This window comes from Elgaria multicarinata, chromosome 19 (assembly GCF_023053635.1).
Source record: "Elgaria multicarinata webbii isolate HBS135686 ecotype San Diego chromosome 19, rElgMul1.1.pri, whole genome shotgun sequence".
In the NCBI taxonomy this organism is placed as follows: Eukaryota; Metazoa; Chordata; class Lepidosauria; order Squamata; family Anguidae; genus Elgaria; species Elgaria multicarinata.
The window spans coordinates 19,201,149-19,220,204 of NC_086189.1; the positions used below are offsets into that span (position 1 = coordinate 19,201,149).

The 19,056-nt window shown below is 47.4% G+C and overlaps 1 protein-coding gene across 1 annotated transcript; it reads right to left on the bottom strand.

Moving 5' to 3' along the window:
• Positions 1–1,277: 1,277 nt before the first annotated feature.
• Positions 1,278–16,229, bottom strand: LHX3 (LIM homeobox 3). Its single transcript, XM_063144995.1, has 6 exons — positions 16,148–16,229; positions 6,831–7,002; positions 4,759–4,961; positions 3,504–3,655; positions 2,675–2,846; positions 1,278–1,696 (listed from the first exon to the last, which is right to left on the bottom strand). Exons 1-6 carry the CDS (start codon positions 16,227–16,229, stop codon positions 1,278–1,280), a joined length of 1,200 nt encoding a protein of 399 aa, XP_063001065.1.
• Between the last annotated feature and the right edge of the window lie 2,827 nt (positions 16,230–19,056).

A 19,056-nucleotide genomic window follows, 5' to 3' on the forward strand; every position in this document is an offset into this window, starting at 1 on the left:
CCAGAATGGATCGACAGCTCCAATGAAACTAGCGCCTCCCGCTCCCACTCTGTGTAAGCCTTCACTTTCTGACAAATCACGTTAAATTTGCAGAGGGGCCGGTAAAGAACGTGGCCCGTTCCCACATCGGGAGATTTAAAAGCAAAGCACTGATCTCTAAGAGAATCGATAGTGTGGTTAATACATCTTCTTCAGAGTGATAGAAATAAGATCCCTACCAGCCTACGAATTAAAGCAGTGACCACCTTATACAACGAAAAATAAAGAATCTTGAATAATTGGCGTTTTTTTAAAATCTAGATATGTGAGTGCGCTTTTTTAAATGTTAATTATTAATTATAAGAAATAAACCCATGTAATTTTTTTTTTAAAGATGGAACAAGAGGAATTCCTGGCTGCTTGCTGGTCTGTCAGAAAAGGTATTTCTCAATGTATCGCCTCATGAAATGGTTCGCTTTCATTTCCGGAGAGTATCAATGCAGAACCGCTTTCAGCCCATGGGCCAAATTCCATTTCAGAAGTTCTCAGGGCCAAAATCCAGGGGTGGGCGGAGCCAAAGGCAAAGGGGAGTGGCCAAGGTCAAAAGGGGTGTGGCCAAAATGCCCCAAATCCCTGCCTTATCGTAGCTTAAAGCTCTCACTGCCAGTAATGAAGCATTTCAACTTTTGAGAATGGAGAATAAACGACACAGACGCTGGGAAACCACTGCATGATTGGTGGTCAGGGAAGGGGCGGAGCCAGTTGAAGGGGCGTGGCTATCTGGAGACCCCGACGTAGCTGAATTGGGGCCTCCGGTGTGCCGAACTTAGCAAGAGATATGGCACACCTGCCTTATACCTTTCTTTTCACGTTCAATGGCAATCTTGACCCTATTTTTTAAGAAAGAACTGCTGGTGGACGTCGGGGAGCACTGAAACGAGTCCTTGCGATGAAAAATGTACGAATTAAACCCAAAACCCCACCCAACCCCAGAGACACATACATGTCATCCGACAGGGAAAACACAAGTCTATCCCGCGTTCGGCAATGTTCTGCAAAGGAGCAGCTGCCCTCAGGTTGTCTATTGAGTTTCTGCCCGCTTTTCTTTGCCCACCTGCTCATTTGGGGCTCTTCCTTGGGGCAGGTGGTGGGTGGCTGGATGGGGGAAATACGGCATGTAGCTTTTTTCAGTTGCCTCTCCTGTCTAATTCCACCCCACCCCACCCCTTTTCGAACTCATCCCTCTCTTCCTGCCGGAGTCAAAGGACTCGCCCCGTTCTGAGTTCTTCCACCCCGTATCAAAACTGGGCATGGTCGACTTCGTCTAGCCACGAGGCCGGGCTGGCGGGGAAATCCGGGTAGCCCCCGCTGCTTCCTGTCGAGAGATCTGAATTGGGTCCATTCCCCCCTAAGACCCTCATGGGCTGAGGCACGCTCTGTCCTCCTTGGCCCACGATGGCCAAGCCGCCGTCGGGGTAAACCAAGCTAGACATCAGCGGCTGGTGGCCGGACAGAGCTTGCAACGAGGCCGGAGACTGGGGTATCCCGTAAGGGCTGTTGGACCGGAGGTCGTGGTACTGGTCCTGAGGCGGGATGCCGCTGTGCTCCAAGGAGAAGCTGCCGTTTGACCCGGCTTGTCGGCCCAAGGCAGGGGAGTTTTCGCCAAGGTTGCTGTAAATCCCGTTGGAGTGGCTGATCTCCGATATAGAAGGTTCATCTGAAACCGGGGAGGAAAGAGGTTGTTTTATTGAGAGGAAGGGGGGCAAAATTGGGGCATTTGCATCCTGCCCCACCAATGATTTCATTTTTTTTTTCTGGAAGTATGACTAGATTTTTAATTTGTGCCACATTTCTTCCACAAGTGGGCACCCCACTTAACGGGGGGGGGGGGAACCCTCCCCAAACAGGTCCACCTGGTCTCTATGCTGTTAGGCAAAGTCTTTCTTTTTTCCTCCCAGGCATTTTTTAGATGCTAAGCACTAAGCTCTTACGGCTGTTTTATCAATTACTGTCCTATTTACTATTTATTTAGATTGCATTTTGTTCTTTGAAATATGTGTATGGTGTTTTATATTTTTAACTGCTTTGAAATGGCATTCCTGCCTGAACTGGTTCTAATCAGCCCAGAGAAAATTCGTTATTAGGCAGATCAGAAACATGGGAAATAAATAAATAATAAATTAGACCTCACCTTTTCCCCTGCAAGGAATCCAAGGCAATTTAAATGGTCCTCCCCCTGTTTTTTTTTATCCTCACAACAACCCTGTGAGGGAGGTGAGGCTGGGAGTCAGCGACTGGCCCAAAGTCACCCAGCGAACTTCCATGGCCAAGCAGGGACTAGAATGCGGGTCTCCCGAGTCCCAATCCAACACGCTAACCACTATGCTACACTGTCTCTCAATGATGCAAATATTTTTGGATACTACAACACCCTGTGCTCTTCCCCCCACTCCGAATATCCATGGGGTGGGTGTTTTCTCCCCTCAGTGTATATGGCCAGCTGGGAGTGATGGGAAATGTAGTCCAACCAATATGGAGGGCACCAATTTGAGGGCAGCTGGCGTAACCCCTGGTAACTCCCTTTTGAAATATCTGAACTACTGGAATAATGATGGAATTATGAGCAGAGCTGGAGGCTGCAAGAGCGGATGGCATCCATGCCTACGGCCCGCACCGCCGGGGGTTCTTCCTCTACCTGTGAAGGAGACCTCGGCGTCACTGTCTGGCCCTTCTTCCTGGATGCTGTCCTTATCAGATTTGGAGTTCCCTCTCGATCGCTTCATGTTTCTAAAGTATTGACCCCATCGCTGCCTCCCGGCATCTTTTTTTAGCCGTTTTTCTTTGGCCCTTCGGTTCTGGAACCAAACCTGGGTGAAAACAAAGGTCAGGACGACGTGTAAATCAGGGGTGTACAACCTGTTTCAGACCAAAGACCAAATTTCATTTCGGAGAAGCTCCTGGAGTGGTGCCCAAATACCAAAAATACCAGCCTGTTTTGGTTTAAAGATGGCCGGGATGTCTCCTGCTAAATCCTCTGGAAATCCCGGGATAAAAAAGAATCACTTTTAAAGTGGTAATAGTTGGGAAACAGCAGGATCTCCCGCCACTAGAGGGCGTTATCTCAATAGAACTCAATGTACCTAAACGGAGGGGAAGTATTCAATTCAAACCCCATGTCGCCGTTCTCCTCCCATCTAACGCAGTCCATAACAATCATGCCAAAGAATCAGGAAGCACAGAAGCCCCGGGTAAACAATGTGATTTCCCTCTCAGTATAAGACAGTGTCCTATTTTTATTAGGAGAAGCCACAGAGCCTCTGTGTTGCATGCAGATGGTCCCACGCTTGATCCCCGGCAGCAGCCCCAGGGGAGTCCAGAAAAGAATTCTGCCTGATTTCCTGGAGAGCCGCTGCTGGTGGTCAGTGTCAACAATGCTGGGCTGGATGGACGCAGCAGAAGGCAGCTTCTGACGTTCCTATGAGTTCTCCCATACCCAGGTGCACGCGCCTGCATGTATCACTCACCTGAACCACTCTCATATCCAGGCCGGTCTCAGAAGACAGCTGCTCCCTCACGTGCCGGGCTGGTTTGGGCGAGTTGTTGTAAGCATTTTTCAACGTTTCCAGCTGCTTGGCTGTGATTGTCGTGCGGGGTCTCTTTGCGGTGGACTCGGCCTCTGCAAGCATTCCCAAGAGACAAGACATAAAAAGCTCCAGAAACGTGACTATGAATCAGCCAGACCTCTAAATGCATCCCTCAGCCAATCAAACGTTCTTGGCTTTTTCAACTAATGGAACAAACAATTAAAAAAAAAAAGTTTAGAGCGTCTCAAGACAAGTGGCATTTTGATAAAACAGAGACAGCATCCTCTCAGCAAAACTCCACTGATTAATTATTGGGGGAGTTTCCAAAACTCATCTTAAATGCATTATTTGGCATCTGACTTCTTCACTTCCATCTCCTCCGAGCTGAATATGAGCCAGCGGTGTGATGCAGCAGCTGAGAAAGCTAAGCTAATCTTGGGCTGCCTTAACAGAAGCGGAGTGATCAGATCCCATGGAAGCCATAGTTCCGCTCTAAGAATAAAGTTAGTCAGACCACTTTTGGGGTACTGTTTCCGGTCACCCCATTTTAAGTAGCACATGGACAAGCTGGAGCGTGTCCAGAGAGGAGCAACCAAGTCCTCTGAGGAACAGCTGAAAGAGCCCAGGGGCATTTAACCTGGAGAAAAGAAGATGAAGGGGAGGCATCTTAAAATATTGGAAATATCCAAGTCCCTTCCAATTCTATGATTCTGGGAACTCATTTGTGGGATGCCCCATGGCTGGCTGCAACAGACCATTACTACAACTAGTGGTGGTGGGTTGTTAGAACGATAACCGCTCCTATGGAAATGCTGGGTTCTGAGGATGGTTTTGAAAGACATCAGAAAGGTGGCATCCTGCATGTTCTGGGATAGAATCTCTATCACTCTATTACATTTTTATACTGCCCAATAGCTGGAACTCTCTGGGTGGATGACAACAATTGGACAGACAGACAGACCAGATAAATAGATAGATCAGATCGATCGATCGATCGATCGAGCTGCCTGTGTGTTTGGACTCTCCTTGGAGCACGGGAGCTATGAGTGCCTGTACTGCCAAATTGACCACGACACCCCTGATTACCGGGGAAGGTAAACCTGCAAACCAGCCAACGTCCCTAGTCCTGAAGAAATTGTTCCTTTTCACCGCACTCTCCAAGGCACACAGTGCCGGCCACGTCGTGACGACCCACCTCTCTGCTTGGCCGTTTCGTAGTCAGCCTTGCAGACCAGCCGGCTGTCTTCCATGAGGTAGAATTCGTCCCCCGTCGCCAGCTGCCGCTTGCACACGATGCAGGCGAAGCAGTGGAGGTGGTAGACAAAGTCCTGGGCCCTTCGCACGACCTGGGTCGGAGGGATGCCTTGCTGGCAGGCTGCACATTTCGTCCCAAACCGCCTGTTTAGGAAAGAGCAGGAGAGAGAGAAAGAAAGGTGCCCTTGATGACAGAGAAGACTCCTCATTGCGATCATGATGAAGCAGAACCACAACACAGGTTCTTAAGTGACAGTGTGACTTTCAGGGACACTGTTAGCACAGCCAGCATCAAGAACATGAGAACATATGGGGATCTGGCCGAGAGTCCATCTAGTCCAGCACTCTGTTCACACAGAGGTCAACCAGTTGTCGGCCAGGGACCCACAAAGCAGGACACGGTGCCACAGCACCCTCCCACCCATGTTCCCCAGCAACTGGTGCACACAGGCTCAGTACCTCGGATACTGGAGATAGCAACAGAACCATCAGAGCTAGTAGTCAATAGCCTTCTCCAGGAATCTTGAATATAGCAAAGAACAGCACAAGACACGTACACCCGGCTGGGAAAATTAATACCCGTTGCTCTGTGTACCAGTTGCTGGGGAACACGGGCGGGGCTGTTGTCGCACTCATGCTTTCCTTGTGGGCTTCCCACAGGCAGCTGGTTGGACACTGTGGCACAAAACGAGAAACGAGGGTGCAAAAGAAGGTCAGCATCCAAAGTAGACACAAACAGAGAAGATCCCAGGACGCAGGGGCAAAGATTTAATTGTGAAAAGCCCAAAGTGTTTTGGAGACTCTCTCTCTCTCTCTCTCTTTCTCTTTATGTTAAGGTCTTCTGCAGGGAGTTATAAAAATGTCTGCAGAAATTCTTATAAACCAAATAGCTCCTGCTGTCCTTCAGTGGTGACTTTAGCAGGAGGTAATTCAGTATTATGCTGTAAGAATTTCGGCAGACGTTTTTGTAACTCCCTGAAGAAGGCCTTAATTTTTTTTAAAAAAAACAGAAGCTGAAATGCTTTACACAATTAAATCTTTGCTCCTGCGTCCTGGGACACTGCTCTCCTTTTTGGGGTCTACTTTGGATGCTGACCTACTTTTACACCCCTGGGGTGGTTTTTTTGGTTTTTTTGCACCAGCAGCAAATGACAACAGGAAATATTTTGATATACGAATCTCCGCAGACTTTTTAATAACCCCTCTGAAGAAGGCCTTGAAATGCGGGGGAAAGAGACCAGAAGGCTTTTCGCAGTTAAATCTTTGTTCTAGTGTCCTGAGATGTTTCTCTCTTTTTGGGATCTACTTTGGATGCTGTGGAAACAGAATGCTGGCCTAGAGAGGCCTCTGGCCTAGAGCTCTTCTGACGCTCTTTGCAGAGTTTAGCGAGGTAAATGATGATGTTGTTGTTATTTACATTTCTATACTGCCCTATAGCCAAAGTTCTCTGGGGGGGGGGGTTTACAAAGGAGTAAAACATCAAAAATGATATAAAAATGTAATACCAAAAAAGAAAAAAAAGACAGTATTCACAAAGACAGCATATACCTAAAATAGCTATTGAGCTGTCAGCCAAACCTAAAACATGTCTGAGAAGGATTAAAAAACTCATCCCATGCTGCTCAGTTCCTGGGAGAAGAGCAAAGACTTGACCTGACGCTGAAAAGAGAGCAATGTTGGTGCCAGGCAGGCCTCGTCGGGGAGATCATTTCATAATTGGGGGGCCGCCACTGCGAAGGGGAGACCTAGCCGACGGTAGCTTCCTGATGCATTTCCACAGGATGTGTGTGCATTTCCATTTTTTCACGCTTACCGCAGCACACACTGGCGGTGTTAACGCAGCGAGAGCTATGCCCTGATGCCCTCTTGAAATCCTGCACCCTGTTCATGGGCAGAGGAATCAGGGAACAATTTCCCCGACTTCCTCCAGGGGGAGAAGAAGTTCTCCCAGAGTTCCCCGCACCGCCACCGCCACCGCCACCACCCGCTCTGGAGGGCCTTCGATGGACTCACTTGAAGAAGTCCTCTTTGCAGTAGACGCTCTCGCCGCGGCTGAAGCATTTCTCCGCCAACTGGCCCTGGCAGTCGTGGCATTTCAGGCACTTGCTGTGCCAATGCCGGTCCAGCACCTTCAGGATGAAGCGGTCCACGATGTGCTGGTTGCAGCCCGCGCAGAGCGGGATTTCTGTGGGCGAGAGGGGGAGGACCCATGAAGCAGACCAGCTGGCGTTCGTGGCGTCTCTGGCATTCTGGAAAACGAGAAGCTCAGGTCTTTGTCCCTGGCTGCCTGCTAGGCCTGGAACCAGCGGGGCAGTGGAATCAACGCTCACAGGGACAACGTCCTGAGACCTTTTCATGAGCAGGGACCATTTTGTCATCAGCCACCCCCCTCCCCACCCCCCGCCCAGACTCCCCACCCCACCCCACTCCCTCTGAGCTTAGCACCAATCGGAGCCAGCTGCCAAGCAGAGACACTTTGAACTGCACCTTTCATTCCCCTGCCTTTCTGGAACTCTGTGTTTAAGTAATGCCTTCTTAGCACATGCAACTGAAACCATTAAGTAGTATTTCCCTATTTATTGTCATCATCATCATCAACAACAACAACAACAACAACAACAACAACAACAAGATAGAACATTTATATGGCTGTATTTCTACTGAACGTTTTAACAGTGGAATTCTTGGGTTGTTTGACTTTAATTTGACTGCATTTAGCTCCTCAGATTACACCCATTTAACTATGTTGTGGCGTTGCGTCTATAGATTCTAAACCATTTCTCTCCACAATAAAAGAACCAAGAAACTTGTAGCATTTTAAAAATGTCCTCCTGGCTAAAGTTTGTGCATCAGTAAGGTTTGTAGCCTTTATGGTGCCACAGGACTCTTTTCTATCATCTATATCGATATCGATATCTAAATGTTACTGGCATTATGAATGGTCACACTGTACTTATAGATGTAAGCATTAACATAATGGTCACAAGCCGTATTCCCCAGCCAGCATGGCCAATGCCTCCCAGATGTGTCAGAATATAGGTCCCATCATGCTGCCTGGGGATGACAGAACTTGCAGTCCAATCACAGCCGGAAGGCGCTGGGTTGGGGAAAGGCTGCTGTGTGTCCCAATGGGACAATTGAACTCAATTGGACTTGCTTCTGCGTTGACATGCATAGGATGCCAATAGGACAATTGAACTTAACGGGATTTGCTTCTGTGTTGATGTGCATAGGATGCCAATGGGACAATTGAACTCAACGGGACTCAGTCCCAGGTAAGTGTGCATGCTGTACACACCTACTTCCGAGTAAGTCCCATTGATCACTCTTACAGTGCAATCCTATAGATTACTTAAAAGTGAGACCTGTTAAATTCAATTTTGCTTACTCCCAGGTAAGTGGGTATAGGGTTAGAGCCTTGGATTATATGTCAAATACTGTAGGTAGATACACTTGAAGATAATTTTTTTAAAAAAAATAAAAATCCCTATATGCTAATTTCAAAAGTTAAAACTCGACAAGGAAGAAAAGGTAGCTTTCCTTGATTTGGACAGAAGAAGAGTTGCTGATGAATTTATTATATATTTCTTTTACTTATATCCTGCCTTTCTCCCAAGAAAAATGGCACTTAAGGGTACTGACAATTAACAAATTAAACTTGGTGCAAATACTAATAAACAAGATCCATTCCAACACAAGTAAAACCACAACAATATCAGAATAAAAATGAATAAAAAGGTATCTCAAACACAATTCTTTCTCTCCGCCAACACACACACCTTCCTATGTTCACATTTATTTTGTCTTGTCTCGTGGGAGGTGCAGAACCATGAGAAATTTCAGCAAATCGAGATATTTTTAGATACTTTTGAAAATCAAGTCATTTAGGGCACAATCCCATGCATGTTAAGATGGGGGGGGGGGAAGTCCTACATCTCCCAGGACTCCCCAGCCTGCATGGGGTCTGAGCACGATTGTTGGTTTCGCTTCTTGATTCCTTTCTCCCCCTTTTATTTTGGTACCCAACTTAGTAATAAAGGAATATTGCTGCATTTCTATTTGTTGCGAGTATGTGTTTTTAAACTTTGTAAGACCGCCTTGAGGCCCAGTATTGGGCAAAAGGCAGGATACAAATAAATATAATAATAATAATAATAATAATAATAATAATAATAATAATAACTATTCGCCTTTTATTTACAAATTCAAGGATTAAGTGCAGCACACCTGCAGCACACCTATAGACGAACCATCGGATTGCACCTTGGCTATGAACATCACTCAGGGTATTGTCTCAAGCCATTCCCCCCAAAATGGAATTCCAATTAAAAAAGAAAGTTGTTTTAAAGTGGGGGTGTGGTTTATCATAAGGGGATGACTAGAATAAACATTATTGCGATGAAAAGCTGGGGGGGGGGGTGTTAGGTGTAACAAGCCTTTCTAATGAGAAAGGACTTTTTAAAAAATCTCTTTTAAAATGGAGTGGTCTTGAAGAAAACCCAGTCTGTTTAGTAAGATGTAGCAAAAGTTTGAAAAGCAGGACTTGTCTTGGTATAAGTTTCTTTAGTGCATTGGATGTTTTCCTATCGGACCTTATGTTAACAATCTATAATGATGAATATCATAATGCCCTAACAACTCTCATACAAAGGTATTGTCTCTGATGTATTTAACTAGGTATATTCATTAATGAAATAACAATATACATGTATATTTTCTGTTAACTATAGCCCCTGAAGAAGGATTTCTAGTATCTGAAACACTGGGCCATCTGATTTTTTTTTTAAACTAACTTTTTTAACAAGATCATCAAATAATAAAAATCTTTCCACCGGCACCAGAGACAGTCTCTCTCTCCTTTCACGTATGAACAGTCACCCTCAAGGAATACTATTATTATTATTATTTTTGCAAGGAAAGGCCCTGATCCGTGCAAAGCTGAGATCTTTTCCTCCCAGGGATGCTAATGGGGAAAGGTAAACCCCGCGCGTAAAACCATAGTAGGTAGTCAAAGCGCATCACTTTGCACACAGATGCCAGAGGGAATATTTCTCTCTGCTTCCAACGCGATTTGGTTTTGGTTTTTAGCCTGTCCTCCGGGAACCTAAAAGGAAGAGTTTTCAAAGAAGACAGAAAGAAACAAAATGCGAAACAACCACAAAGGTCGAAATAGGGCTTCTGTGGACCTTCTCCAAAGGAATCAGAACCAGAAATTGCCCGGGCTTTTCCAACAGCACCAATAACCATCTCTTTCAGCTCGTGGCGATATTTTTAGTATTAGTAGTAATAGTAAATTAATTATTAATATTCTTATTAATTTTAATTTTCCTAAACTCTCCTATTTAGGAGAATTAATAAGTGACACTTACACTAATGCTAAAATAGTCTTATTCGTTTTAATATTCCTAAATTCTCCAGATTAGAAGATGGACGATTGTTATCCGTTATTCTTTTAATATCTCATTAATTTTAATATTCCTAAACGCTCCAGATAATTATTGTTATTCTATTAGTATTCTTATTCGTTTTAATATTCCTAAACTCCACAGTTTAGGGAAGTTTGATGATGATGATGATGTGGTTTTCATCCACAATTGAGTTCAAAGGGAGAGTAATTCTGCCATGTTAAGTGTTACATTTTCTCAGACTTCTGTTTTTTATTTGGGTTAGGAGTCCTGAATCCTTGGAGTCAGATGGAATAATGATGATGATGATGATAATAATGATAATAATGATCTGAACTCCTGGCTTTTGTTTTGTTAATAGGATGTAAAGACACTTTCATATAGGCAGGGATCGGGCATTTAATCTGCTTTGCCACTGAAGGGAGTTTTTAATTGGTATGCTGTGTGTGTCTGTTCCTTTCATTCTTGTTTTTCCTTGATTGATTTCTTTTTACATTTATAATGAAGAGTTTGTTGTTAATCCATATATTATTGGAATATCTGCCTGCTTGCATGTGTTTGTAATTTTCTGAACTTTTTGTAAACCGCCTTGGCCAGTTTTACAAAGGCAGTGTAGGGGGGGGGGAAACACACCAATTAATAATTGGATTTTGCATCTTCCTCATAACGTCTTGTTTCTTATTTAAGAGAAGGTCGTAACGAGGAGGAAAAGGGGGAATCCGAAGCCGGTCACCTCCTGCAGCGTCCTGCCAGACAGGTCAGGCATTATTCCTGAGAAGGAGCTTTACCACCCTGCTGCTCTTCGGATGGCTGGGACTCCAACCCCCAACATCCCCCAGCCTAAACGGGCGTGGCCTAAAACATCCTTCCCCAACCTTGTGCTCCCCAAAGGTGCGGGGCGCCAATCCAGCAGGCACGTGTCAATGGAGGCTGAGGACGCGATCCTATGTATGTTTAGACAGAAAGAAGTCCTACAACTCCCAAATGATCTGTACATCAAATGTACTGATTTATTTATTTATTTAAAAAAAAAACATTTTATCCGCTTGGTATGCTTTTTTAAAAAAAGATCTTGTAGACCGCCTGGAGACGGCTCCATCCTTAAAGACGGTCTACAAATCTATATCTATATATCATCAGTCAATCGTCCAAGCGAACTCACAACACTATGCGGGGAGTTTTTGAGTCGAAAACCACTCCCCCCCCCCACACACAAACACAGCAGCGACCTGTGGACCCCCCCTCCCCAATCCTCACCCCACTTCGCTGCCGCCCCTTTCACTCAAGTCCCACCTTTGCATGCCAAGTCCACCCAGTTTATTTATGTAATAATTTCATTTAATCTTATTTTATAGCTCAGCTTTCCGCCTCAGAAGGGCGCTCCAGGCGGTTAACCGTCAAATGCACGTGAAAAACAAATTCTGAATGAAAACATCACATAAAACAAATAAATTAAAAGGGGGAAAAGGGATAAAAAAAATCAACAGCACCCAATCATTTTTTAAAAAGAAAAGAAATAAAAGACCTTCAGCATATTTTGTCAGGGGGTTGGACTCGATGGCCTTATAAGCCCCTTCCAACTCTACTATTCTATGATTCTATGACATTGGTCCTCCTTTGTGGCGAGGGACAGATCAGGTGGAACCTCCGCGCCCCCACCAGAAAAAAAAAACGCAGAAAATGTCTTGCTCTAGGTAATAGGATCACGAATCGGGACTGACCTGGCGTGCACCCCCCTGCCTGCTTACTCGAAAGTAATGGTCCACTGCGGTCCCCCGACCCCACTGGGAGGATCAAAGCTTCCTGCCTTACACAGGTGACCCTCTTCACCTTTACTCAGAAGGAAGTCTCATCGGGTTCAAAGAGGCTTACTTTCAGGTAAGCGAGTCCAGGATCGCAGCCTTAATGCGTTTGAGGGCCGCTTGAGGGTGTGAATTAGCTCAACCGATTGCAGAGGGGAAGGGAGGGGGGGTCACCCAATGTTTGGCCCAGAATCCCCAAATTCAACACTCAAAGCTACCCGAATTCTAGCGATCGCTTACAACTGGAGCTGTCAATTCAACCACTATATAAGCAGAGACACGCAAACTTGGGAGCAAATACCACTCACTCAATGGGGCTTACTTCTGAGTAGGCATGGGTAGAATTGCACTGCTGACCGGTGTGTAAAAGCACATGAATTTCCCCCACCCACCCAAACTAAAAATAAAAAACCCACATGGTTTTTTTTACACACCTCACACAGGTACACCAGAAAAAGCACACTGATCCAAAGAAAGAAAGAATCACAGCGACACACACGCACGCACACACAGACAAATGGTACACAAGAAAAAGTATACCGGTACAACAACAAAAAGCACACAGGTAAGGACACCAGTACGCACACAAAAACGCACATAGGTACACACATTAATACGCAAGAAAAAGTACACACACCCCCCCAAAGAAAGCATACAGGTACCCCCAAAATAAGGAAAAGGTGCTGTTAACATGGAAAGGAAAGAAAGGTCCACCCTTGATTTTTTTGTAAACGGCCCAGAGAGCTTCAGCTATGGGGCGGTATATAAATGTAACAAATAAATTAATTGATTTTTCACCTTCAGTTATTATTTTCATGGCTCTCAACTTGTAGTAGTAACGGCTGTGCACAACCACGCTAGAATGCCTTGTTTCCCTGTCGCTGACCTTTCCTGAAGTACCCCAAATTTTGATCTCCCCGTCCCGCTCTGCTGTCCAGGCCCCCCTTTCTCTTCCCGTTTTCTCTTTTCACCAGGGAGAGAAAGACGTTTGAGCAAGGTGCTCACGCAGAACAACGCACTTTAGTGACCGAATTCAGTTTCCAACCCCAAACTTTGCTGCCAATAAATAAATGAATATTCCAAGGCCAGAATAAATAACCAATAAAGATAAAATAAATTTAAAAAACAACCAAAATAAAGGTAGAACCAAGAAAAGATACCTTAAATAAAAAGACATAATAAATTAAAAAAATAAAGGTACCATAACTGAAAATAAATAATAAATTAAAAATAAAGGTAGTACGGATAAAAGGTGTAATAAAAAGAAAGAAATAATCAATTAAATAACAAAGGTATAATAAATATAAATAAAAACTAAATTAAAAAATAAAGGTATAACAAATATACATAAATACCTAATATAAGCAAGGTCATGATAAATAATAAGTAAAGGGATAATAAATAAAATACCGAATAAAAATACGACACTCTATGGATTTTGGAATCCAGCCTTACGGTCTTAGGGAAGACCTTTTCCTACTAAACTATCTCACTTCCTTTTGTTGGGGAAAGGAGAGTTTTCCAAGCACACATTTAATTCATGTTGAATTCCCAGGAACAGCTCTCCCTCCCCCGCCCCAGCCAACATGGCCAAAGGCCTTCTGGTGGTGGAGGATAGGACTTGGTTTCCTTCTAGTTATTCTTGGGGTGGGGATGTTATTCTCAGTTTCCCGGTTACTGTCAGCAGCCTGGGGCGCCCATGTTTGGCAGAAAGGCCAGGTATAAATCAAATGATTGAAGAAATAAGACAGCCCCACACATCTGGAGGGCACCCGGTTGGGGAAGAAATCCACCCCCGAGGTGGCTCCATTCCGTTTGCCATCCGGCCTACAAGGTGGAGAGGAGGCAAACCGGTCCGTTCCTTGACATGCGGGCTAAGGAGAATGGGAGGTGTAGTTTTCGTTGTCATTAAGTTTTCATTCTACTCTTTCGTCTGCCAGCTGGGGCTGATGATGGGAACTGTAGTCCCACATTAATCGTTTGCGACTCGAATATGGGGGAAGGGCGAGCATCAGACCCAGAATGATCAACGACAAACAAACAAATCCATATTTCGCCCACCCGTTTCAAAAAGCAGACAGGCACAACATATTTATAGCACCTTTGGAAGGAATTCCCTCCTCTTAGAAGAAGGGGGGAAGGTGAGAATGATGGGACTGGGGGTGATGGGACTTGCAGTTCAACACAATGGCTGGGAATGCTGGGTCTTGCAGTGCAACACGCTGGCTGGGATTGATGGGACTTGGCATCCAACACATTGGCTGGGAAATTATGGGACTTGGAGTCTCATACTCCGGGAGGACGCCCAATTGGGGAGTGATGCATTCGAAGCTTGATTTGGTTTGGGGTTCTTTTTTTCTACCTTTGTCTTCTCTAACCTGTTGCCCTCCAGAGCTTTCAGACTGCAAGTCCCATCAGCCCCAGACATCAGTGCTCACGGCCAGGGAGTCGTTGTCCAAAAATGTCAGGATGGGGAAAAGGGGGTGCAGAGAAAGAAAGAAGCAGGTAGAGCCTCCCCCAAAAGAATTTCCAAAGGTCTTTGCATTCAGGATGTCAGGACACGACACCTGTTTCTGTCCCGGCTCGCCTCCCGCACCCAATCCCCCCACCCCCCGCGACACTTTCCAAGCACAAAAGGAGGCCAGCTCTGGATTTTAAAAACAAACAAACCAAACTCTGAGCTCGTGCAGTTTTGCGTCTGGAGCACCGTCCTGAACACGCAGGAATGACACCGAGTTTGCCTCTGCACCTGCCACATCCTGGGTGGCAATTTGCTCCCCGCTCCCCAGGGTCCCCCTGCCCCCCTCCCCCCCCCCCGTGGAAAGGGTGAACTCCTCCCCCTTTTCTCTTCCCTTTTGGGGCATCTTCTAAAAGGAGATAAAAACTCCTCTGCCCGAGATCGAAGGAAGGCATTATTTATTTATTTATTTATTTATTTATAATGACCGAAGAAAGAAAGGAAAAATATTTTCTCAATTTTTATCAATGTTTTCTTCTCTCCTCCCCCACCCCCGGCCCACTTTCAGGCTCCAAAATTAAATCAGAACCCAAATTAAGATGGGTTTTGTAGGTGGAAAGGCACCTGTATTTGGCTTAGCTTTGATTAATTCGGGCCCATTTGGGTCTGGAGAGGAAGACAGAGAAGCAAGAGGGGGGGTCACCCCCTCCCACGCCTCCAAGGTGTCCTTTAAGGTTGCGTCCCATCTCCCTCTGGCCGAAGTCCCCTTCTCTTCGGGGGGGGGGTCTACTCTAAATAGGATCAACCTTAGCCCCGAGCCTGAGCTGCTCCGATCAGGAAAGGGGTCCGGCCCCGAAAGGTGCCATTTCAAATCAGTTATAATAAAAAGTCGGATAATTTTCGCCCTTCTGTTGCGTTTGATGGGCGAAATCGCCACGGCTTGGGGCAAATGCAAATAAATGACGAGAATAAAAACATTCCATTCTACTCCTTGTAACAAATAACTTAAACGCCTAATCGTTTCTCCCCCTTTGCGTGCACATCTTAAGTCACTTTTCTCCATCCGGAATCTGTTTTTGTTTTTTAGGAGACAGGTGACGGGTCCATGGAATCACTTTTGCTATATATAATAAATTCTATTTTAACTTTTGTAAATTTGTATGTTTTAATTGTGCGTGTTTTCATCTTGTAAATCGCCTTAAGTCCCAGTATTGGGGAAATTATTATTATTATTATTATTATTATTATTATTAATTCGCCCTCTTTTCCACCCTCGGCTGTTTTTGGTCATCTTCTCTGCCTCCTGCTCCCTCGCTCTCCCCCTCAGCCAAACGCACACCCATGGAGAGGGGGTGGGAAGTCAAAATCAGAAAAAGGGCCACAGTCGCGCCCCTCCCTCTTTTCGCCTGCCAGGGAGACGCTTTTCGCGGGGGGGGGGGTGAGGCGGCTTCTCTTGCCTTCTGCTTCTCCTCCCCCCCCCCGCCCAATCTTTCAGTTGCAGAACTTGGCCCAGAGGTCTGCAAGGGAGGGGGCGTCATGGTGAGAAGTGCCGGATCGGGGCCCGCCTGCGCCCGGGCCTGCGCCCCCCCTCCCTCCCTCCCTCCCTCTGCTGGCTCAGGCCCCGTCTTTCTCTCCGCAGCCTCCCCCCCCCCGGCCCCGCTTTACCTCTGCGGGCCTCCTGGTTGCGCGCCAGCAAGGCGAAGAGCGTGCCGGGGGTCCGGGGTCCCGTGCCCCGCCGCGCCTCCATCTCGCCCGGCCTCCCGCTCCCTCCGAAGACGCTTGCAAGTCCGGCCCGGGGGCGGGGGGGGCAGCTGCGCAGAGCCCTCTCCTTCAGGGGGCCGAGCCGGCCGCCGGGGCGGGCGGATACGCGGAGCCGAGCCCCTCTGGCTTTCAGCACCGCGGAGAGCGCCCGGGCGGCGCGCCCAAGCCAGCGGGGTCAGCGCGGCCGAGGGGCGTGTGGAGGGCCGGACACGTGGAGGCGGGACGCCGAGGGGCGGGAATCGGGGCCGAAGGGGGGGGGCTGCGGGGAGCGGCCAGGAGGCGCGGAGGGAGCTGGGCCAGCGCGCGGCGCGGTTGTCTCTCTCCCCCCGCCCGCTCGGGGGTCGCCCTTCCTCCGCCCCCAAAGTGGGCTCGAGGCGCCGAAACTGAGGGAATCCCGACGCAAAAGGCTTTCTCCGGAGGAGGAGGCGGCGGCGCAGAAGAGGGAAGGCCATCAGCAAGAATCAGGTTATTTCTTCCCCACACCCGACGTCTTAGGGATGAGTTGGACTACAACACCCATGCCCCCCCAACCAAGCCTCTCTCCCAACCTGGTGCTCTGCAGACAACAAAGCCTATCACCCCAAGCCAAGTCTCTCCGAGCTGGCTTCCCGCCGGATAGGTAGCACTACAAAACCCATCACCCCAGCCAAGCTTCTCCCAACCTGCTCCCCTCCAGATACGTTGGACTACAAAAGCCATTACAATTTTTGTCGGAGAAAACCGCGCAAGGGCCTCTCCCGCTGCTCTGGCGAGGATGACGACGATGATTTTTGCTGTTGCTATACTTATATTTAAATGTTTGCTGCCAGAGCAGGGCAGAGAGGCGCTCGCGGGAGTCTCTCCGTCTCAGCCGAAATAACTTCGGCAGGCTTGGATGCGGTCCTGGGGAGGGGGGAGGCGCGGGGGGTGTGATCTGCTGCTTCGCCTCGGGCAGCAAATGGTCGGCGTCTCCCCGTCTCCCCGTCTCCCCCAGCAGCAGCAGCACCAGGCGCATTCGGTTGGTGGACGGGAAGGAGGCGCAGCCTTTCCTTCCCCGCCCCCCACGTCTGCTGGGGCAGCCCCTGATCAATGGGCCGGACGCGGGTCTGTGGGGCCCCAGGGAGGGAGCGGGCGCCTGGGGAAATCAAGGCGAGTGCGCCGCAGCCCTAGATCGATGCCGCGTGGAGGTGGCGGCCGCGGGCTGCGAGGGGAGAAGGCCCGAGAGGAGGCAGGATGAGCGAAAAGGGGAGGAAGGAGGATGAGAGAGAGAGAGAGAGAGAGAGAGAGAGAGAGAGAGAGAGGAAAGAAGATGAGATAGGGAGGAAGGAGAAAGCAAAGCAAAGGTAGAACGCAGATAAATAGAGGAACAGATAGAAGAAAGAGAAAGACAGAAAAGAGAAAGGAAGGCAGAATACACAGACGGGGGAGAAAGAAGAGGAGTTCGAAGGGGTGAAAAGAAAGGGGAAAGTAGGGGGAATGAGAAAGAAAGCAAAGGAAGAAAAAGGAAGGGAGGGAGGGAGGCATGAGAGAGATGAAATAAAGGAGAATTTGAAGAGGGTGGAAAGAAAAGAAGAAGATGGAAAACTGAGAGAGAAAGGAGGGCCAGGATCAATTCTCGATCCTCCCAGAGTGCAGGACACGGAACAATGGGCTCAAAGGGACAGGAAGCCAGATTCCGGCTGGACACCAGGAAAAATGTCCTGACGGTTAGAGCAGTAGGACAATGGAACCAGTGACCTAGGGAGGTGGTGGGCTCTCCCACCCTAGAGACCTTCAAGAGGCAGCTGGACAGCCATCCGTCAGGGATGCTCTAAGAGGATTCCTGCATTGAGCAGGGGGTTGGACTGGATGGCCTTAGAGGCCCTTCCAACTCTACTACTTTATGATTCTATGAAAAAGGAGAAAGGAAGAAAGGAGAAAGAAAGAAAGAAGTGTGTGTGTGTGTGTGTGTGTGTGTGTGTTTCAGAGAAAGAGATGGAAGAAGCGAGATCCCAAAGCATGGGGGTGTAAAGAATAGAAAGAGTAGGGGAAATGAGGAAGGAAGGAAGGAAGATAAAAGTTTGAGCGTGGAAAATTGAAGGGGGGGAAAAGTAAAGAGTAAATAGCCGCTTTATTTATTTGTGCTGCGGTTTCGATTTTCATGGAACGTTTTATATGTGTATAATAGGCTCAACTTACCTTTCAATGTATCTCTTTGTAGCACCTTGAAATGCAGGTGAGGCCGACCCTGAAGAGGAGGCGGGGGGGATGTCCACGGACGGACGGAGCCCCCCCCCCCCAAGGAATGCGGATTCGCCCTCCCGCCCTCGGCGCTTCTGGGCGCAGACGCACGTGGGGTTCCCTCCTCCCTGCAATCCTAATTTCTTCTATTAGAGCCGAGAACTGGGACGCCTCGTTGTTAAGACGTTTAATCGGTTTGGGGCTATTTCAGTGCCTGTAGCAAGCGGGGGGGGGGGGCTAGGAGGCTGCCACCCCCATAAATTTTCTCTGCTCTCTTATTTATTTATTATTATTATTATTATTAACAAACTTTTTTTTTTTTTAAATGTACAAATTCTTCTTTAAAAGGCTTGCAAACCAAATGACATCCCCATTTTTGGGCACCCACAGAATTTTTAGGATGGCTACGTACTTATGCCCTATTAATTGCGGGGACCCCTTTTAAATAATGGTTGTGGGGGGATTTAAAAGCACGTTGTGTTTCTTGCCCCGTGGTGGCTTTTGTTGCCCCGTGGTGGTGGGATTTGGGCGATATGCAAATGTATTTAAATTTAATTTCCTAATGGGGTAAAAGGAAGAGGGTTTAATCAAGGGAAATGGGATTGGATTAGTTG